The 18,203-nt window shown below is 34.7% G+C and overlaps 1 protein-coding gene across 7 annotated transcripts in view; it reads right to left on the reverse strand.

The window, feature by feature from the left end:
• Positions 1-18,203, reverse strand: part of Cdh18 (cadherin 18) — an 886,990-nt gene that overhangs the window by 59,733 nt on the left and 809,054 nt on the right. For 6 of the 7 annotated variants that reach the window (XM_028868182.2, XM_028868181.2, XM_028868183.2 and 3 more), the window contains one exon: positions 3,560-3,813. In XM_028868182.2, coding sequence (XP_028724015.1) covers positions 3,560-3,813 — 254 coding nt within the window. Of the gene's footprint in view, positions 1-3,559; positions 3,814-6,749; positions 7,036-18,203 lie in introns of those variants that run through there. The other variant, XM_028868189.2, reaches the window with a different exon arrangement.

The following is an 18,203-nucleotide window of genomic DNA, read 5'->3' on the forward strand; positions in this document are numbered from 1 at the left end:
ATAGACTACTGGCAAAGGTCGAGAGACAGCCTGAACTGATCTACTCTGCTGATCAGATGGCCAAACACCCTAACTCTCATCCAGTGACTGATGGAAGCAGATGCAGGCATCCATGGTCAAACCCCAGGTGGAGCTCCAGGATTCCAAATGACGAGAAAGAGGAGGGTTTATATGAGCAAGAGATAGTGAGACTATGATTGGAAAAAGCACAGGGACAAATAGTCAAACGAATGGAAACACATGAACTATGAACCAATAGCCTAGGAGCCCCCAACTGGATCAGGCCCTCTGGATAAGTGAGACAGTTGGTTAGCTTGAACTGTCTGTGAGGCCCCCAGGCAGTGTGACCAGGACCTGTCCAAACTTTTCTTATTTTTAAAAAAAAAGTTAAAATTTTTTCTGCTTTTCTTACAATTAAAATACAAGTTTTAAAGAGTAACATTTTGTTGTTTCTTAGTTGAAATACCTGAAAGTCATTGTGTGGTGCCTGAAAGGTATTCCCATTTTACATTCTAAATTCTAATTCTAAATCTAAAATTTTACAGTGTTTTATTGAAAGTGTTAAAATTCCACCTATCTAAATGTAAACTCCAATTATTAGTGGACTGTTACAGATTTCCAAATGTTGGGGAGTGGGGAGCATTTGTTCATCTGGTAGCAAGCAATAGGTTCACATTTCTGAAAGCCTATGCGAGAAACAGGATTTTGCATTTCCTAGTACCTTCTATGTGAAGTCCCTCAGTTCTACCTCTATTACACCAGAAAGTAAATGCAGGTTGCTTAAACCAATGGGCTTTTGGTACCTGTAGGTGCCACTCTAATTTTGTGTGTTTTAAAACAAAAGTATTATATTTTGAGTTAATCAAACAAACTAACAAAAAAAAAAGAAAACACAAAATTTATATGGTTTCCTAAAAAAATTGAAGAGTCTAATAGTTTAAAAAACTGAAAAGTAAAATAAAAATAAAGTCAAGTAGAGTTTCACAATGTTTGTAAAACTAAAATATTTTTAATATTATTATCAGTTCTACAAGTGAGAAATTAATTTCATTTCCTGGCACATTGCAAGGTACATCCCTTCTGAGTAATGTCCCTTAATTACTAAACATATGATCCCCATGAAAGGAAGACAAATGGGGCTTGTTTTTATTTTTGTTATAATTCTCTTTCTCTCTCTCTTTTTTCTCAGTTTGTACCTTGCATCCTATGTGAATGACACATTTTTATTAAAATCAAGAATGAATGTTATGTAAATTATATACTGTAATAGCAGTTCTGGAGTTTCTAATTATTTCTAGCCAACTGAAGTAAATTCATTTATTTTTTTAATACAAACAAAGCATAAAATAATTGTTATGCTAATAAACCTATTAGCATTTGAAAACTATGTATCAATCATCTCTCTACGGCAACACCTAATGCTTTGAGTGTTCTGTTCCCTTTCTAATAACATGAGGAAAATACTGTGTCAATCAGAAATATCACAGGACACTAAGTTAGGCATAGAACTAGTTCATTTTTCTTGGAACATTCACATGACCACACAGCACATTGACTTACATATATTGACTTTTGTCTTCCATAAAGATCTTTTAAATTTGATTTTATGAGTATAGTTCCTACAACAGTTCATTTCTCTTCTGATGTATCAGTTTCTTAATCTGAGTCATATTAGCTTTTGGGGTCAGAGTATTCTTTGTCATGTGACTGGTTTAATGGTTAGACTTTGGGTATCCCAAGTTCTTTTCTGGATCTCTTTCATTTAGTGTTACATCTTAGACACACACATACCTACAAAATGCATAGGGAGGTCTTTGAGGTGTGAGGTTGTAAGAGAGTAACTCTCCCAGGAGAGGATTGAGGATATATGTTGGCAGTAATGGAACATGGGAGGCCTCCCCATAACCCAGACACTCTGGGGTTCTAATATGGAACTAAGAGAAATAAATGTACATCATTTATAAGCCACCCATGCTGTGATTATTCCTTATAGAAGTCAAACTAACAAAGAGGAAAGGTAATCTACAAAAAAAAAAAAAAGAAAGAAAGAAAGAAAAACACACACATACACACAAAATTTAAAATGGCCACAATATCCAATACTTGTCATGTTACGTTTAAAAATTAAAAAGAAAATATTCAAAATAAAGAGACATAAAATAAGCTTTGCCCAAAAATTAAAAAAAAATAATGAAGCCCTTTGTATGGTTATTTGCAATATACTCACATAAGAAAATCTAAATGACTGTTGGCCTCATTTTTTTCTCTGCTCTTTGTCATGTGAATTCAGAATAAGAAGAAAGCTCTACTTGAACTAGGAAGCAGGCTCACAGCAGATAGATAGCGAGGCAGGTGGAGCCTCAGCTTTCCATGGCAAATAACTGTGAAAAGGAAATATTTCTCATCTTCTCACTACATATTTATTTTTTCTGCTTTACCAAAAGCAAGGTTGATGAATATATATCTTGATGCACAGATGTTCTTTCTTTGTACTCAAATGTTCCTTAAAATTAGACTGGAATTGGGATATCTTTAGAAAAATCAAACCCAGGATTTCTACAAATATTACTAGAGAAAGGAAAAACATACAGTGGAGTAACTTAGAGCTTATTGGGGGAGAGGGTACAGTCTATCTTTCTTTGCCAGTATAATCTTTGATCAATTTTCTTTGATTTACCAATTATCTCCCTTCCACGCTGTGGTATGAGACTTGAAACTCAGTGGGGACACACAAAAAGAAAGCTTGAAAGTAGGAGAGGATTTCTTGGGGACAACTGTTTCAGTGCCAAAAGGAAGAAAATGAGATAGATCAGCAACTGAAAACAACTACAATTCCTCAATGAAATGTTGTAGAAAAATGTCAAATGATAAAAGTTTTTTTTGTTTTCATGAATGAAGGCTAAAATACAGAACTGTATGCAATAAACTAGCTAAAGAAACTTTCTAAGAATATAGGTTTCCAGGGATATAAATATAGACAAAGGAGTCTACACTTCTTATTGCCAAATAATCAAAGTTTCTGGAGTTTAATGTTATGAACACATTTTTACTCATTCAAGTATGCTATTTAATTAAATCAATGGGGAAAAAACCATCTGTTTTCTACAATAGATGTTTAGAGCTGGTGAGATTATATTCTTCTCTGTGTGTGCAGTGTGTGTGTGTGTGTGTGTGTGTATTTGATTTAAATAATAACCTTAAATGATAAGGAGGAGTACACCTACTCAATTTCTCTCAGGGATTGCCATCTTTACCTTTAGACTGCTAGAAATACACATAGACTATGATGTTCATCAGATGTTTAGATGACACATACTCTGGTCTTCTTGCATAGGACACTGTATATCCACTGAGCCAGCTTCCCAAGCCCCATCATACATTAATAATTTAATCAATTTTTGTCTGTTAATTTATTTAGATATTTAGATAATTACTTAACTATGGTAACTCAAGATATATTTTACATATATTTATAAACATAAATATATTTAATTCACATTAATTTACCTTGAGACATAAGCCACATCTTCAAGTACCTGTGAGGGCAAGAATACCATACCTTACTAAGCTGTTAGCACTATCTGGATCTTGTGCCAAGACGGTGCCAACAATTGTCCCAATCTTGGCATTTTCATAGACGTCCATGACATAAGAAGGCATGGAAAAGAGTGGTGGTTCATTCACATCCCCAACAATGATCTTCAGCATGGTGGCATCTTTGAATGGACCCAGGTGGGAAAAGCGGAAGTCCAGGTGTGTGTTTGCTCCTTCAATGTTGAGCGTGTAGGACTTCTTTTTCTCATAGTTCAGTGGCTGAAGAGGAACAATATGATAGCCAAGGTTAGGACTTCCACATCTTTCAAAGTTGCAGATCTTTTTCTACTTATGAAAACCATATCAGAAGGAAGTCAACTTACTTTTCTTTAAAAAATAGTTATAATGTTTTCCTGAATTATGACATCAAAAGAGAATTAACGGTAACACCATAGCAAAGCAGAATGTGGTTATAACCAGAAGGAAATAAATTGCCCTCAAACACAATATTGCTTCTCAGAGACACTTTCTTGCCCTCCCCATCCCCACCAAGAAGAAATTATTAAATGGATAATCTAAAAATATAAGTTGCTTACTTGTTTTAAATTTGAAATAAATAACTTTTTACATTTATGTAATCTACCTCTTATTCTTTAATCATTCTTTGTTTATTTTAATTTGGATGTGTGGTGATTTTGCTTTTGACTGTAGGTCTTTCTAGAATTATGCTCTTTACTCATTAAATACCATGTTTGAAAATATTTTCTCCTAATGTCTCTTCACTTTAATTTTTGTGTTCTTTGCTACATAGAAATTATGTACTTCAGGTATTTTCTTTGTTTTACTTCTAGCACTATGTAATCTACTTTGTTTATCATATTTCTTGATATATTATGATAGTGAGAGCACAGTTTTAAAAGCAGCTTTTTTTTTTTCTTTGCTTGGTTAAAAGTACTTTATCTTTGAACCTGTATTAATTGGTCATTATAATAATTTTAGTTTCTTCCTTACTTTTAAGTTTTCCAATTGGAGCTTTTCTTGTTGTAGGGGAATGAACCTTGGGCCTGATGCATTTGGTAAGTATTTTACAATTTAACTACACAGCCAGCCCTCCAACTAATACTTGCCTTCCATTAAAAATATGTATCAGGCATCATAAGTTCAACTTTATTTGCAAATGATAGCAACTTATGCCCTTTCCCAAAGAATGCCATTCAAATATTATAGGATAAAAACATTAAACAAATATTTTATATTAACTTTCTAAGTCATATTGAGTAGTATGAATATTAGCAGTGGTGCAAACTGATATAGGTATGACAGTGAATAGGAACACTGATTTTTTGAGAAGAACTTGAGTTTGGAAAATGCTAACCTTGGTGGAAATTTATGCTTGCAATTGGGTATGCTAGCCCAAATGACCTGTGATTCATTTTAATTTTATGAAAGTTTGGATAGAGACATTATCACAGATGGTATGAGGGGCTTCATTCACTTGGAACCAACCGAAATATTCATTGATGCTGCTTTTGATAAATACTCGTTAGAAAACATACACAGAACTATTTCATCCCTATTAATGTTTCTGATAAACTATCCCGATGGAACCCCCTTACTATTTTCTTCTTGGTGTGATCAGTTGTAGCCATTCCTTATAGAGATGCTATGCTATTTTCTTTGCCCCAAAGTACTGCTAGGGCATTCTATATCAATATGGTGGCAGATCTGTTGTCTGATCAGGTTTGTATCAAATTATGCAAATAACATCTTTCTGATAGCCTTAGATATTGGAGCATGAAATTTATGTTGTTTCTGTTCTTTTGAAGATGTTTGCGAAGGTCTGTTACCCACATCTAAGCATCTCTTCCAGATGCTGTGTCTAACTATTCTCATAATGGGGGTGAAGCTTCAACGTGTGATTTTGGGAGTCACATATGCCCCCATCAACATCATTGACAAAAGGTACCTAAAAATTGCCCTTAGAGAAATTATAAACAAAATCTTCAGTACTACTGATGATTATTTCTTCTGTTCCTTCCTGATCGTCTTGAAATTGGCCTTCTTGAATTGCAAACACTCTATAGAAGAGGTAACCACACTTTTGCCCCAAAGCAGGGTCTGAAAATTGGAAAAGCTCCTAAAGCCATAGTGGCCTAGCTGGACCACTGTAGCCATTTTGCCAATTTTTGTAAGTTAAAGCCTTTTAAAAAAATTCTCAAAAGTAGAGAATATGTAATCTGCATATATGCACATAGAATAAAAATCTTATTCCCTTAGATTTATACATTTTTAGTGGTGGTTAATTAAATCTGCAGTCCGTAGACTACTAATTATAACTCGTTCTCTTGGAAAGGTACTGAAATTAAAAATAAATTCTGAAAATAATTAATAACTCTCTCCAAGAAGATCTAGGTCCTGTCAGGATGGACAAATCCAAACCTTTCTTTTCTAGATTCCACTCTCCTTTAAAGAAGGAAGAATCTGTCTCTCAATTCTTTATACACCTCACTCCAGTTTAAATCAATTATCTTAAAATAGTCATTATGTATTCTTCTCAAGGACCAGGGACGTGCTGGATAGAAGCTTAGTGTTTATGAGCACTACTTTTAGACTATCATGCAAAACCAACCAAGTTGACAATTATCTGTAACTCCAGTTGCAAGGGACATGATACCCACTTCCTACCATCAAGAGCACAATGCATTTACATGCTTTACATATTTGTCACACACATACATATCAAAATATAGATTCAAATAAATTAAATTTGTAAACAACAACAACAAAGACTTGTGGGTGAACACCATCCTCTTTATATCTAGACCAGATGATTGATATATGGATATCTTGCTAATATGAAGCAGAAGACAAGAGGGCTAATATTTGCTTAAGATCAATGTTTATAATAATATTTGTTAAACTTACTTTTGTGTAAAACTTTCTGACCAACGTCATTCTTAAATTTGAGTCCTATTTGTTTTGCTAATAATGATCACATCTTTTCTCACAACATTGGATTTTAAAATATCCATCTTCATTCATTCATTTTCCCAAAATTTACTCCCTTCAACTCAGTGAAATTAGTGAAGGAAATTCTGGCCCCATTTAGTTTATTTTGATCTTATTATCAAGCTGTGCATTGAAGAGGATAGACCACACATTTCCTAGCAGATCCCTTTGGCAAAATAGATGTCACATGTCTTAATGTTGCCCACCTAATGCTAAGGTTCAGGCTGTTTGTGTGGACACATGGTTTCCTGTTGATGATCATCTAATATAAGTTTAACTACCTCCAGGCCGAGATAATCATCCTGGGAAACTGGTTTGCCAAGACTGGCAGATGGATGGATAGGGACCATCTGTAGCCACAAAGGAAGAAGAGAATAATTTCAGGTTGGGTCAGAAATTTGAAGACAGTTTTACTGCCACAAATAGAAACATTTTAAAAGTGAGAGTGTCATTTCTGAACAAAAATTGGTGATATTAAATTGTACTTATAGAAAAATTGGGAGGAAATATAATCACTCATTTATTCTGTATATTTCATAATTATGTATTCAATATCAAGTATACATCACATTGTATTATAATTACAGAAGTACATAAAGGGGGCAACATATTATTTACCAATACTGTAAATGTGGTAAACATGTACAACTAACCCATCATTTATAAATTTTAAAAAATTAAAAATCTTTAGTCTTTGGGATTTATATAGAATTCTGCCTGTAGCTCTTAATAATTTTTAGTCACAAACATTTTTTAGCCTAAATATATCCATCAAATACAGTACATTAGAAACAATAAAATCTATTTACAAAGTCACATAAATAAAAACAATACATTGAATAAAAGAAAACGGAAAATTCACTCTGATTATTGAAGTATCATGAAAAGCAAATAGCATGAAATCTCTGGAAGTTTGTAAACTGAAAACATAGGACTTTCTGCTTCAATGAAACAAACATCCCTGGTCAAGTGTGACATGGTAAATACGTGAAAAATGTATTGTAAAACAAGTGATTGTTCATAGGTGTTTCTCGGTACATCGTGACAAACATTCAGTTGACTAACTATGGTGCTCAAGCTAAAATAGGAGCTATGGACAAAGTGTTTCTGCTTTTAGGGATAGAATTCTGTATGAAAATAATGGACTATAGAGCTTGACAATTTGTTCATTATTATTTACAGATTGTTTCACTCATATATTTGTTGGTGGATGGATGGGATTATTTGAGTCAAATGCATTGCAGTTTAAAAGACTGGAGAGCTGGGGTAAGTCTTTTGGGTAGAAGGTCATGAGTCTGCATCATTAGTTTGCATTTACTGTGGAGAGGTAGTCAAGTTTATCATGGTTCTGCACTGACAATCATAAACATAACTTAATGATTACAGAAAACAATTACAGGCCTAAGAGCAAAACACTGCTCTGTTTTGTTTTTGTTTGCTTAGTTTTTGTTTTAATAGGATTTGCTTTAGGTTTAATTCTTAGGATAAAATTTTATTGCAGTCCAAACTCCACTGGCTTTGTTTGCACATTTAGTTATCCACTGTGATAATGGGTATTGAACTGCACACACCAAGAAAATACTCTACCACTGATCTATTTGATACATCTAAAATGAATGACTGGATTATAAATTAAAAAGCTACACTCATAACCATGTACTCTAAGAAGCAGCTTTTCTGATGAGGGATGAATAAGGAACTGATCTATGAGTACAGCAGCATGTCATCAGGGGTCATTCGATTGGTGTGTTCATTTAACAGTGTAACAATCGTAGGTGTTCCCCTATGGTCCGTGACCTATCTATTCTCAGCTTCTTTGCCTAATTTATAGTGTCAGTTGTGTGTTGCTTCTAATGGAATTGGTCTTAAATCCAACCAAAAAAAAAGTGGTTATTTAGTCCTGTAACACTTGGGGAGATGTGTGAGAAGGTTTTGCAGTCAGGTCCAGTTATCTATATTGCAGGTATGTAACAGGGTTCATAGCTAGGTGAAATTGATGATAAATTCCCTGTTCAATTACATGTATGGTACTTTCAGCATTCTAAATGTTAGTCCATTGGGGTGAAGCTTCTAGTTGGGAAACACAGGATTTCTACATGTTCAATGACATTAGTAAGCAATGGCTTTATCAATACCTGCTTGCCCTCAGGATGTCAAATGTAATCAGTAGCATTGTTCATTCCTATAGTGTTGGGGGACTATGAAACCCCCTTTGGTCATCCACTCAAAAAGTTGGCACCTATTCCTAGCATTGGGGGTATTATGTGGTAACATATCTAGTTGAGGCATTGTGTCCCCCATTATGTATCTAAAAATTATATATACATAATATATAATATATATGGTAAGTTTTCACAATTTTATCTTTTAAAAATTATTTGTTAGTTATTTCTCTCAGATTCCTACTTTAGCATTCTCTTCCTTCTTCAAATTTAAACCTCCATAACTTGACGGTGTGTAAACAGTGAGAGAATTTGGGGTACTCTGCCTTAAATGGGAAGATATTATTAAACCCCACTGTAACACGAATTGTTAGGTCTTATCAATAAAAACAAACCTGGGGCCATATATTGGGGTGAACTCTGGAAGATCAGAGAAGCAGAACAAGGCACAGCTTCCTCACCTCGACAATTCCTCAGCTGATCCTGTTTGTTCAGACTGGAAGCCAATGAGTTTTCATCCAAATGGATCTCAGCTAAAAGCCTAAAAGCTTAACCAGCCCTAGTTCCTGGTCCTCATACCTTATATACCTTTCTGCTTTCTGCCACCACTTCCTGGGATTAAAGGAGTGAGTCACCATGCCTGGCTGTTTCCAGTGTGGCTTTGAACTCTCAGAGATCTGGATGGATCTCTGCCTCCCAAGTGATAGGATCAAAGGCATGTGCACCACCATTTTCTGGCCACTATGTTTCTCTAGTGGCTGTTCTGTCCTCTGGCCCCAGATAAGTTTATTAGTATGTAGCAGGAATCTTAAAAGTTCTTATTAATAAAATCAAACCTGAGTCGAGTTATTGGGGTCCATGCTGGTAGATCAGAGAGACAGAACAAGCCACAGCTAACCTCACCTGGTCATCTTCTCAGCTGGTCTTGTTTCCTTAGACTGGAAGCTTCTGTGTCCTCATCCCAATGGCTCTCAGCTGAATTGCTGCTGGAAAGCCTGAAGCTTAACCAGCCACATGCTTAAGCAGCCAAATGCTGCTAGTTTCTGGTCCTCACGCCTTATATATCTTTCTGCTTTCTACTACCACTCTCTGGGATTAAAGGCTGGCTTTCTGGGATTAAAGGCATGTGTCACCATGCTTGGCTGTTTCCAATGTGGCCTTGAACTCACAGATATCCAGAGGGATTTCTGTCTCTGGAATGATAGGATTAAAGGCGTGTGCTTTCACAGCCTAACTAGTGGCTTTTCTGTTCTCTGACCCCAGATAAGTTTATTAAGGTACACGATATTTTGGGGAACACAATACCACCACATTAGTATGCACAATATATTGGGGAACAATATATCACCACACCACACCCCTCAGGACTCAAATACAGATGTAAAAGAGGAATTGAGGGAGGGGAAATAATATGACCAAAATATATTCAAAAATATATTGTATGAGAATGTTTTTAAATAATTACAATTTTAAAAACAACTGCACTAAACTAGATTACAAAGAAAAAGAAAGTAAAGACAAAACAAAACTAGATCCAGTGGAGTGAGAAGCTCAGCCTGTGAAGTTGCTTCTTTTGATCACTGGGACGCACATAGTAGAAGGCATGAACTGACTTCAGAAAGATGCCCCCTGACCTCAAGACACATGTACATGCAAGCACACACACACACACACACACACACACACACACACACACACACACATACACACACACACACACCACACACACACACACACACACACAGAGAGAGAGAGAGAGAGAGAGAGAGAGAGAGAGAGAGAGAGAGAGAGAGAGAGAGAGACTTAAAATATTATATCTAACCATCTTTTTGTAGCCAAGAAACACACCTCATTGGATCAAAAACCACGGGCACCTATAAAGTGAAAGGATTCTCCACGCATTCTGGGGACCTTCACAAAAACTGTGTTCTCTGGCTTTTTTAGGTTATGTGCATGCCCAGGCATTACTGGGAAGTAAACCACTCCTTGATGTCTAGGCATTCCAATTGCATTGTAACTCAACAACCAGCCAGAGAAATCTCAGCTTTGCTGCTGTGGTTAATAAAGATACCTTTCAAAGCAAACAGATTTTAGACAATGTAAGCACTGAGCTGAGGGAGTGCAGGGCAGAGCTGTAGGCTTAGAGAACTGACTTGAGCCACAAAGGGTTATCCTCAGGACTTGAAATCAAATGAAATGTGCCTTGCTGGATTTAAAACTTGTTTTAGACTAGGAACTCCTTATTCCTTCCATTTTCTCTGTGTCAGGATGTCAGGCGTGCTAACTACCTTCTGTGCCTCTCCTAGCACTAGAGATTGGCAACAGATGGTTTATTTTCTAAGCTCGTAGGTCCACAGATAAAGATGCTTGCCCTAGGATCAAACATACTCAGAATTTCACCAATTTTAGAGTTAGATGGAGGGGTTTGGAACTCTGTACTGATTTTGCATATCACTGAGGTTTATGAATGTTTCAAGGTGGGGTTTTCTATGCATGGGGCAGATATGGATTTTGGGGAAACAGACGTAGATTATATATAGTAACCAAATTGTGACCTGGACACTCTTTCTCTCTCTCTCTCTCTCTCTCTCTCTCTCTCTCTCTCTCTCTCTCTCTCTCTCTCTCAGAAACAAAGAGACAAATGATAGATAGATAGATAGATAGATAGATAGATAGATAGATAGATAGATAGACACATACAGAGAGAGAGAGAGAGAGAGAGAGAGAGAGAGAGAGAGAGAGAGAGGATGTGATAGGCGTATCTTGATTATACAAATGGGTGCCAAATTAAATTACTACAATTCTTTAACTCTTCCAGTTGAGAGATATAAACAGTGTGAAATACTGTTACCATATATACACAAAGAAATGCTATTAAGCCAAGACATTCTCAGAGCCTTCAGAAGAGTGCTTCCTAATGCTGGGACCCATTAATACAGTTTTCCTCATGTTGCCTTGACCCTCAAACCTAACATTATTTCATTGCTACTTCATAGCTGTAATTTTGCTACTGTTATCAATCATAACGTAAATATCTGATCTGTAGGATATCTGATATATGACCCCTAATGGGTCATGACCCACACAGGCTGAGGACCACTGCTCTAGAAGACAGCAGAAGCAAGAAGGGTTTCATCTCAGGTGTTAAGGAGAGCCCAGTCTAGCTGTTAGAACTCTGAGGGAATCTGGTTAGTGTTTCAGCCACTGAGTCAGTACTACCTGAGTATAGCATTCCTAGGAAGACATGGACACTGATTGGCTGTATTTAAACATGCCATCGAAATGTCCTGTTGTTTTAATGAGTCTGAGGGTCAAGTATAACTGGATTTATTTGACTTTTCAGATTAGAGAAAATTAATTGGAATGGATTTAGAAAGAGGTTTCAGTCATGCATTTCCAATTTCCTCACTTCAAACTCACTCCATATGAGTTTATTATATTTTTGGCTTCTAAAATTATTTCTCATGGAAATTTATTTAGAACAGCTTTTAGATTTTGTAGCTTTTTAGTATTTTCTATGTCTTCCATGCTTCTAAATAACATCCAAATGAATTTAGGATTCTATTTATCAATTTTTATGTTACTAAAATTTATTATTTTTTCTAGCCTTTGGTTGATATTACTTAACTTTCTATTCCTATCTTCCAATGTTGAACATGTATATGATTTATTTAACTTTATTTTATTTTTTGATCCTTAACACATTTAGAAGTAGAATGGACTGAGAAGTACTTAGAATATCATTGTGTTAATGTTGTTTGTTTTCCTGAGTTTGTATGGATAGTATGAATCTATCATGATTGGCATCCTATTTCTTATTTGGTCTTGTGTTTCCCTTATCACTTATATAACTTTAACTACTATGTTTTAAATAGCTTTAGTTCTGTAGTATAAAAGCCTTTTGCTATTTGGAAAGGTTCATATTTTTGCTGTTTCGACTTCTTTTAGTGTACAAATTTTTATATACAATCTACAGCTATTCAACAGTGAATATTAATATTATAATGTAGTAAAAAAGTAAAATAAGCATCTTTCCCCACTACTTCCTTTATATATTATTAGCTTTACTTATTTCACTCCCTGTACATTTGACTATTCTTATAGAAGTAAAACTTGTTTGGTGACTCTGACTTACATTCTTTCATTTTTAACTATTACCATTAAAAAATGGTGATTTTTTTCACTCCTGGTTTGGTTTCTTCATTACAAAATTTATTATTTGTGTTTTAGAGTGAACACTCTTATCATTCCAATCTCCACCCAACCCTGAGTCTAATTGTCATTGTTGCTCTGACAGGCTATTTTGTTTCATCCCACACGTAGTTCTCTAGAAGATAATGAATTTCCGAAGACAGTGACCTGTAGTTTTAAATCTTTGTATGTTTTTACATATCTGTGTATGAGTAGTACAGGAATGAACATGCCACCATACATAGATGAAGTTCAGAGGACAAACCTCTGTTGAATTTACTGGGATTAGGCCACCCACACTCTGGTCATAATGCAAGTCATAAGAAGATCTTAACTCACTAAGCTATGTCTCCAGCCTACATCTATTTTTGAAATACATATATTCTAATGGCATAATAGTACATAAACTTATTTGACTATAACATTCATATTTTAAAGGTAAGGTAACCAGATATAAAGCATTTACTCGTAGTCAGTTCTTGAGAATATTACAGATACTGCTTCAAAGATATTTAAACATAATCACTTCAGCAAATTTCCCTGACAGTCTCCCACTTCTGAAAAGGTGGCCTTCCTAAATAAAATGAAATCAACACAATTCAAGGACCCGGGTATGTTGCTACAGTACTCTAGTGCGTTGGCAATATTTCATATCTATATAGATTTCCTCAAGAAAAAACTTATTATCAATTCATATTTATATTTCATGTAGCTGAAATAATTTTTAATGCATGGAAAGCGACTGAGCCCTTCATCACTCTCAAGTATACTGGTGTTTAACATGTTACTTCAAGGACACATGCCAATTTCATATTATTTTGGAAATCTGAATTCTAAACAGCTGCATTCACCCTAAATTTTTAACATAAATTTATTCACTTAATACAGATGTATAATTAATTGTTCATGTGTTTCTCTCTTACAGGTGAGGAATCAGACAGAAGTCAGAAAATTGAATTGATAAATTCCCCAGTGGAAGCAGGCTATAAATGATGTGAATGAGTTTTAAACTCAGGTTATGAACTCTCACTTGTAAGAGTAAGGTTATATTGTTGGAAACTTAATAGGAAAAAGTAAATAACATGGCATAAACATATTTGAATGAGTATAAAGAATTAATCTGTCTGTGCATGTATTGTATTGAGTAACAAAAGAGCTCATCCATCATCTATTTGACTCTTTATTGTTAAATTTAAAATGAGTCAATAAATTATCTAATTATAATTATAAGACATCCAAGGAATTTTGTAATTTATTTAATTAAAACAAATATATGGCCAGGAAACTAACAATATTTGGAAAATTTTCTTTATCTCTTTGGTCTCTGCAAGAAGTGCTTATCCTTGGGGCAATTTTAATTTCCTTGGTCAATTGGATTTCTCTTACTTCTTTTTAGCTACTGCTCAATTTTCTAATTTAACACCTCATTATCAATGAGTTCAGTGTGATTTTCATAGAAGATTTTAGTTTCTTAATTTTATCTCATTATTCTTAGTAATTGCCTTTACATATCATTGCTCTTTCTCACATATAATGCAGAACTTTTGCTCTTTAATATTAATCTATTTCATATTAATGTAGATAGTTGTCATCTATCACATCAGTCTAGTTCCATCCAGCTTTACATATTTAGGATAGTTTAATAGTTTCTCATTAATCTCTTCTACTCTCCCTTCAATCACCCTTGTGTGTTTCTCCCTTGGAACTATATTACCATGAAGAATATATCGATATTGAAACTATTATCTAGCCAACAAGACCTATTAGGCAAAATTTCATCGAGTACAGGAGGACTAAATGTTCTGGTCTCTTAGGCAATAGGAGAGAGACTCGTCAGAGCTTTTGCTTTATATAATTTATATGGTTCCTTCATTTTGACTTTGAACTTCACAGTGAGTAGATAATGATTCCATTGTATTCACATTTCCATACATTAAAATTTTATTTTAACTGTGGAATACAGCCGAATTCTAAGTATTAGGCAATATCATCATTATGTATAATCTGTTTTGAAAGTGTGCATTGTAAACTATGATATGCAAATATAAGGAAAGATAGGATTAATTCAACTAATGCCTCTCTTTCTGAACTTCCTTGCTTGGCATGCTTTGTCACCCTCTTTTCAGATTTTCCCAGGGTTGTGGACCTTCAATAGAGAATAGAATTCATGTATAAGCATTCTTATTATGCATTTCACTCAACAGAAGAGTGAACATTCATTTGTGTATAATTTCAATATTAATAAAAATTATTACATGTTTTACTGTAGTCGTTTGAATATAGGAAATAAGTGGAAATATCTTTCATCTCAATCATTGTGCATGTAATTGGATACACATTTTTATATGTATAAGAATGTCAATATATATGTACATATATACTAGATACATAAATATGATAGCTCTATGTAGGGCATAAATAAATAAACCAAAAAAATCAAAATTTATCAATATCTATATATGAATCAAACTTAGCCAATCATTATATTTTATCAGAAAACTTGTTTCCTAATAGAGTACAGTATTATACTATGAATAATTATATGTGATTGAAACTATAATGAAAATTTAGTAAAATTTCAAATGATTCATTATTCAATGCTCATGATAATGCCTAAAGTTTAATGCCTGGAACATAATTTGTTCAATAGCAGTCCTTAATCAAATATATTAAAATGCAACAATCAAGTTGATCAAATTGAAATCCTGACCTTCTTTTGATTGTTTCTAGAAGATCAAAATAAATTCGCAAAGACAGAGCCCTCGAAGAATTAAATATATTTGCTTAATTTTAAAAAATAAAATAGCTAACAGTTGTTCAAATGAAAAGTGTATTAGAATCACAATGAAAAAGATGATTAATCTTTGTGTTTGTATGTGCATTCAAAGATAGTCATTTTATTTGTTTTCTTTGTGGTTCAACAAACATTCAAGTTTTATAGAAAAGAAATAAAATACAGTGTAGTCTTTATTCTCTCATGCAAAGTAAGAGAATATCCATAAGAATCTCAATAAACACAATTTACTAAAGACAAAAAATATGTTATCTGGCATAATAATAATGTGATTATCATATAAAATATATAATATACTTTTGTTAGAATTTTCCACAGTATCTCTGTGGGCACTGAACACATATAATGCAAAGAGTTATATGAAGGCAGTATATCCAGATACATAAAATAATAATAAATATGTATTTTAATGAGCTTATGTATTAAAAGAACAAATACTGACTTGTTCACCAATTGCATCCCATAGACCCTGTCTCCTAACTATCACATACTATTACCAATGCTATTGATTATCTCCAAAACCTGACAGTAAGGCCCTATTGTTGATATCACATATTTAATTAAATGTACAGACATAAAATTGGTGCCCAATTGGAAGCTTCACCACTACTGACAAGCTAGAAAGAACTATGAACTATATTATCAGCAGTGAAGGCAATTACCAATATTAACCAGCTACAAACACTGTGACTTATAGCATCAACCTGCCTGGAAGATATACTGGGCAAATGTGGCAAAAATGTTATGAACTAACCAACCACTTAAAAATGGATTTAATGTTGACTCCTTTAGATGGAACCAATATTAGATACTGTTAATCAGGCCAAGAAAACTGAGACTAGATAGGTGACATGCTCTAGAGGAAAATCTATGCTATTATTCTTTTTATGAAAAATAGCAAAAAAAAGAATATTCCAAATTACATGTAGTTATACCCATAGATCAGAGCATTGAATGGCCTTTATTTGAGAAGCTTCTTGTTGTAGGAGATGGGAATTAACACAGTGATTCAAAACTGGATACTCTATAATAGGGAACATTGCAATAATCTGTAACAGGAATTAGAGAGTCTTATTAATACAATCAAACCTGAGGCCAGTTATTGGGGTGAACACTGGAAGATCAGAGAGCCAGAACAAGCCACAGCTACCTCACCTCGCTGGATCCTCAACTGGTCTTGCTTCCACAGATTCAATGCCTCTGAGTGCTCATCCAGAATGGGTCTCAGCTGAATTGCTGCTCAAAAGCCTGAATGCTTAACCAGGCCAAATGCTTAACCAGCCAAATGCTTCTAGTGTCTGGTCCTCACACCTTATATACCTGCTGTGGATATCACTCTATGTAAATAAAACACTGATGGCCAATGACCAGGCAGGAGGTAGGTGGGACAAGGAGAGAGGAGAATTCTGGGAAGCGGAAGGCTGGGAGAGAGACTGCAGCCACCGCCAGGAGAAGAGCATGTAGAGACGCTGGTAAGCCACCAGCCACGTGGCAAGGTATAGATTTATAAATATGGGTTAATTTAAGATAAAAGAACAGTTAGCAAGAAGCCTGCCACGGCCATACAGTTTATAAGTGATATAAGCGTCTGAGTGATTATTTTATAAGTGGATTGTGGGACTGCGGGGCTTGGGGAACCTGGAGAGAAGCCCTCCAGCTACATATACCTTTCTGCTTTCTACCATCACTCCTTGGGATTAAAGGCTGGCTTTCTGGGGATTAAAGGCGTGATGAGTCACTATGCTTGGCTGTATCCTTGAACACATGGATCTCTGCCTCTGGAATGCTAGGATTAAAGGCATGTGCTACCACTGTCTATCCTCATGTTTAATATTGTGGCTGTTCTGTCTCTGACCCCAGGTAAGGTTCTTAGGGTGCACAATATTTTGGGAAACACAATACCACCTCAATAATCAGTTCTACTTGGATGTATTAATCCTACTGCTCTCTTGAAGACTCGGGGAACTTTGAAGAAGAAGAGATGGAAAAATTGTAAAAGCCAGAGGTGGTACATGGCTCTGAGGAAACTATGCCTTCTAGATTGACAGGAATGAAGTGCATTTAACCCACAAAAACAGAGACAACACATGGAAGACTTTTACATAGGCAAGACAGACAAAATTTAAACAGGGAGAAGATAAAATGGGCACAAAATCCCAACATAAGTAAGAAGCTATGTGAAATTTATATCTAATGGAAGAGAGGAAATCTATTTTGTCCAATGGAGTGACAGTAGATATGTTAGCCACAGTCAAGGACAGGCTTTATGCTTAGAAATAGTTGTCCAACACAAAATATGATCCATATGTTTGTGTGATTTTTGTTTTGTTTTGTTAACATTTATTATTTTATTGTTTTTGTTTGTTTTGCTTATCTTTCTGAAAATGAGAAAGAATATGAAGTTGGTGGGTTGGTAGGTAGGAGATCTTAAGGGATGGGAATGAATGAATAAAAATATATTGTATTAATGTATATATATTAAAGCCAGTATATGCACACATAAAAAGCTATAC

The sequence above is a fragment of the Peromyscus leucopus genome, chromosome 11 (assembly GCF_004664715.2).
Source record: "Peromyscus leucopus breed LL Stock chromosome 11, UCI_PerLeu_2.1, whole genome shotgun sequence".
In the NCBI taxonomy this organism is placed as follows: domain Eukaryota; kingdom Metazoa; phylum Chordata; class Mammalia; order Rodentia; family Cricetidae; genus Peromyscus; species Peromyscus leucopus.